This window comes from Theobroma umbraticum, unplaced genomic scaffold, assembly GCF_002168275.2.
Source record: "Theobroma umbraticum cultivar Fairchild unplaced genomic scaffold, ASM216827v3 scaffold_4.1, whole genome shotgun sequence".
Classification (NCBI taxonomy): Eukaryota; Viridiplantae; Streptophyta; class Magnoliopsida; order Malvales; family Malvaceae; genus Theobroma; species Theobroma umbraticum.
In genome coordinates, this window is record NW_018397258.1 from 9,599,409 (window position 1) to 9,604,357 (window position 4,949).

Here is a 4,949-nt window from a genome sequence, read left to right on the forward strand (position 1 = left end):
ATTTGACAACGTATGTCTTTTTATATAAATTATTGATAAATTTACAATAAACTGATAATAACAGCTTGCGCACGCGTTGCGTGCAGGGAATTTACTAGTTACAAAATGGTCATCTATTGTATATTAAGGGAGACAACTATTCTGTTTTAAAGTGTGAATGAAACAAACGATCATACAACAAATTGAAGAGCCTGTAGCTAGCAGAACAGCTTGTACGGAACACCACTCTCCATCCCAATGGTATTCAGTTTACCGGGTACTCCAAGAATAAGGCTGTCCTTGTTGTAGGACAATTACGTCAAAATTCAGAGAAAAAACCTTCTACATCTATTCAATGCGGTGTTTTGATTCTCTATATAAAGAAAAGCTTTCAATGATTCTCTGCATCTCCAGCAAACCAATTCTACGATACCTCAATTACTGAATCTACTCTTCTACAAACCATCAACAATTTGAAGATGGCTTCGGCTCTTCCCAGGGAATGTATCATAGCATTCTTCCTTGTACTAGCTATGTGCATCCCAAATGTAATGTCTCGTGAGCTACATGAGGCATCCTTGTCCCAGAGGCATGAGCAATGGATGGAGAAATATGGTCGAGCCTACAAGAACGATGCAGAGAAGGAACTGCGATTCAACATTTTCAAAAGCAATGTGGAGTTCATAGAATCATTTAATGCTGCAGGGAACCGACCTTACAAGCTAAGCATCAATGAATTTGCAGATCAGACCAACGAAGAGTTTAGGGCTTACAGGAATGGATACAGGAGGGTCCAAAGACTGACATTAAGAAAGGAGACATTATTCCCGTATGAGAATGTGACGGCTCTGCCTGCTAGCGTGGACTGGAGGAAAAAAGGAGCTGTTACACCCATCAAGGACCAAGCCCAATGTGGTAAGTAACAAGCAAATTCATGCATACAACTAAAGCCTACTTGTATTGATGATCCAAAATAATGAACTACACAATTTCAAACAGGTAGCTGCTGGGCATTTTCAGCTGTGGCAGCGACTGAAGGAATTCACCAACTAACTACAGGAAAATTAATTTCCCTGTCTGAGCAAGAGCTGGTAGATTGTGACACCCAGGGTGAGGATCAAGGCTGTGCAGGTGGTGAAATGGAAGATGCATTCGAATTCATAATTCGTAACCATGGCATTGCATCTGAAGTCACTTACCCCTATAAGGGTGATGATGGGACTTGCAACAAAACAAAGGAGGCCAGCCATGCAGCTACAATAACTGGCTATGAGATTGTTCCTGCAAATAGCGAAAAGGCATTAATGAAAGCTGTTGCGAACCAACCAGTATCAGTGTCCATTGATGCTGGAGGTTATGCCTTTCAATTCTACTCAAGTGGAATTTTCACTGGGGATTGCGGAACTGAACTTGACCATGGTGTTACGGCTGTTGGTTATGGTACCTCCGAAGAAGGTACTATGTATTGGCTTGTCAAGAACTCATGGGGCACAGGATGGGGTGAAGAAGGATACATAAGGATGCAGCGAGACATCAAAGCCAAAGAAGGTCTCTGTGGCATAGCCATGGACTCCTCCTATCCAACAGCCTAAAAGCCAAAATCCCAACATCATGATTAAAATCTTCACCAATGATTTGCCTATCATAATTACTATTTTCTCCAGTTTATTGATACCACTCACATGTAAGAGTGAAAAATGCTTGTCTTGAATATTCTGCACACATTGGCATGAAATATGAATCATTGAAACCAAAACTACAGGATTCTTTGACTCTATCCCCTCACAACCTCATGCAGTTCAACATTAACCTAGACTTTCTGATTACTTGTAAAGAGATACTGCTTCTACATGAAGCTCCTCAAATAAGTTGTCCACGAAGAAAACTCACACCAGTCCCTAAAGTCTGAAAGGCATGATAAATATTCTATAAGCAGCAATCACTCTAAGTTAAAGGGCTTTTGCAATATGTTGGAAAAACTGTCAATTAGCAAGCTTTCTTGTGCTGCCCTGTGCCCCATTTCCCAATGATAACTTAATTGATTCATGCCCCCTATATGCCTTAGCATAAAATCAAACAACTCACCATTCAGAAAGCCACCACTATGCCAAATTAACCATCTCTATAAACTTATAAATCATAGGCATGCACAAAGAAATGGAAAAGCTTTTAGGTGATATTAAGGAATTAAAAAAGAAATGGTGAAATTTCCGTTCAAATGTTTATTAAGAATTGGTTGAAGTGTTTATGTTAAGCATCCTGAAACCTAAGTACAAACAAGTGAGGAAGCCCAACCTAATTATAAAATAACAACAAACCCAAAACCTGACTAGGATGGATAATATCAACCTCCCCATAGATACCATACTAACATCTATAACAGTTAAACGTACCACATAAACAACATATATGAGGAAAAAAACAATTGAGCAACGAATGGAGCAACAAACAGCTAGGGTTCTAATATTCATTAACATTAAGCCTATAAAACCGATTGGCAATGAGAGGAAAAGTCTAACTTGAAGATAAGGCCAGAATAAAAATCTTAAAGTTAAGCAATCCAACATAACAACACTTGACAAACTCCGCTGAAATGTGGGAAGATGCACTAAATAATAAAGAGAAGTTTCACCACTTTGAAACATGTTTAACTTGCCAAAAAACCATTATAGTAAAGAATTTCTAACTGCTAGAACAAACATACATAGAACTGAGGGGTTTACCTGGCAATCTAACATATGCACAAAAGTTACTCAGTCAATATCCTTAAAATTAATTTTATCCACAAGTAAAATTCCAGGGAACATTCAGTTTCAGGCTTCTTAAACAACATCTCGTTATGGTTGGATTAAAAAAAACAAAGAGATGCAAGATTGGCAGTTGCAACTTACACATAATGACTTAAGAGTTTGCAACTTTTACCAGGGTTCAGTCACTGGAACCCAAGATATTTGATCAGATTTTCTACTTCAGAAATATTTAAGTTATTTAATTTTGTTGCAATAAGTCTTTAACGCGTTTCATTATTAATATAAAATGATATATATATATATATATATAGTATCAGCTTATTCATGTCGATTTCACTTCTTTCCAAATCTTTCATTCCAAACATGAAACTAGTGAGAGGATTTGGATTGGAATCAGTATACTCACTGCAAGATATTATGGTAAGAAGCAAAGCATTCAGCATCAGCAAGTGTGGGCTCTTTTGAGAGTTATAACCTATCACGCTTTATTGGATAATGTTGGATTTGCCAACTATGAAGGCAGAAGTGACACTAAAACCAGAATCTTCATTTTTAAAGATTGGCATAAAAATTGCAGATGCAAATTCCAGCAACACTAATTGCATAATTGACTTGATGGTAATTCAAGAACCTTAAATTACCTTGAGAAAGAAAGTTACAGAAAATTACAAGGCGAAACCCTTCAAGTAGTCAGGATCACGCTTGGCTTTCTCCTGAAATTTCTTAAACCATCTATCCAAAATGTCCATAGGCACCACCAACTTGGACCCATCAACCCCACAAAACGACTGCATAAAGTTGAACAAGTTCTCCCCAACTTTCAATGCCAGCCGTTCGATCTTCTTCTCAGCAGCCACATCCATCGACGGCAGTGCAGCTAGATCCTCCACTGACACACCGATCTTGGCGGAGAGAGTGGCAGAATCAGGTGCGGTCAACTGCATCTGGACACCAGCCTCAGGCCACAGCAGGGAAAGCACCGCGGAGGGACGTTGTAGAGTGACGGCGCCACAGAAAACGAAAGGTGAGCCAGGGGACTGAACGTAGACAGCTAAAGCCTTGTCCGGAGGCAAAGTGAAGTTGTTCAAAAGGAAGATGCACATCTCACGAATTTGATCGTAGGCCTCACCAACGAAGGTGTTCATATCGAGGATCCAATGGAAGGTGTCGATTTGGGTGAAGCTGGAGATGTCGATTGGGAAGCTTCGGTTGGGGAATACCACTCCGAACATTTTTCTTGTGACTATGGGCTGATGCTATATGTTCTTCAATGACACCGAGCCACCCAGGGTTTAAGGTTCAGAAAGTGGAGTAGAGGGAGAGCTTTCGTGAAGAGTCTAGTAGCATCTAGAAGAGCTCAGAATATGCAAAGGAATTTTTGCTTCCTTCATTTTGGAGATGCAACCGTGTCGATGCCCCTGTCCCCAGAGCCGAAGTAAGAAAGTACTACTACTACAATGCACACCGAATAGGTGGGTGGATGGGCCAAACTTGCTCTTCCTAGTTTTTGACAACGTTAAGGCTAGATAAGTCAAAACGGACTTGATTTATTGAATCGATCTATTTTTTATTAAAAGTAATATAAGTTGGAGTAAAAAATTTAGATTCATATTAAAATCGAATCTAAATAGATCAACTCATTTGATCAGCCGATTGGAATGGGTTAGGGTGAGCCAGCCTTATGAGTTAAAAAAAAATTAATAATTTTATATGTTAAATTATATAAAATTAATAATTTAGTTACTAATGGTATTACTTATTTTATATATTTCAATATCTTTAATATTTTCTTATCAAATTAATAATTTTAATTTAAATTAAAACTTATTATCTTTTTTTTTATGGTTGTAACACCTTGCACCCTCGTATAGAAGTCAACAAGACCATATCGATAAGACGAAAGGTCAATTAATGCTAGTTTGAGTATTAAAGAACGGTGATGGTTGAAAAGAATATTTTGAAATAAAATATTTCATACGTGAAAAAATAATATTAAAATAATAAAAATAATAATATTTTATCAAAGATGAAGTAGCAAGTTAAAAATACGATTTGGAAGTGAACCGGGACAAAGTGAGATACTTTGAGACCCAAAGAGATAAATAGAGAATTTTGAAATAAAATAATATTAAAATATTATATTTTATCTATTATTGAAATTAATCATGAAAAAAGAATATATAGCTAATCTAAGTGGGAGAGAAGAAGTAAGAAAGAATT

The 4,949-nt window shown here is 37.5% G+C and overlaps 2 protein-coding genes across 4 annotated transcripts; one reads left to right on the forward strand and one right to left on the reverse strand.

Annotated features, from left to right (window-relative positions):
• On the forward strand, positions 1–1,571 carry LOC110414007 (senescence-specific cysteine protease SAG39-like). The gene is made up of 2 exons (XM_021425060.1): positions 1–894; positions 979–1,571. Exons 1-2 carry the CDS (start codon positions 459–461, stop codon positions 1,569–1,571), a joined length of 1,029 nt encoding a protein of 342 aa, XP_021280735.1. The 5' UTR covers positions 1–458.
• LOC110414008 (hikeshi-like protein) lies at positions 581–4,208 on the reverse strand. Of its 3 annotated transcripts, none has more exons than XM_021425064.2 (2): positions 3,371–4,208; positions 581–601 (listed from the first exon to the last, which is right to left on the reverse strand). In XM_021425064.2, exon 1 carries the CDS (start codon positions 3,959–3,961, stop codon positions 3,395–3,397), a length of 567 nt encoding a protein of 188 aa, XP_021280739.1. In that variant the 5' UTR covers positions 3,962–4,208; the 3' UTR covers positions 581–601; positions 3,371–3,394. The 3 variants fall into 3 exon arrangements, with proteins under 3 accessions (XP_021280739.1, XP_021280736.1, XP_021280738.1); XM_021425061.2 differs by lacking the exon at positions 581–601 and adding an exon at positions 1,136–1,260; XM_021425063.2 differs by lacking the exon at positions 581–601 and adding an exon at positions 1,443–1,567.
• Positions 4,209–4,949: the final 741 nt, after the last annotated feature.

Coding starts and splice junctions, on each gene's coding strand:
- LOC110414007 (XM_021425060.1), top strand. CDS start 459: ATGGCTTCGGCTCTTCCCAGGGAATGTATCATAGCATTCTTCCTTGTA. Junction 895..978: donor CAAGGACCAAGCCCAATGTG/GTAAGTAACAAG, acceptor AATTTCAAACAG/GTAGCTGCTGGGCATTTTCA.
- LOC110414008 (XM_021425064.2), bottom strand. CDS start 3,961: ATGTTCGGAGTGGTATTCCCCAACCGAAGCTTCCCAATCGACATCTCC.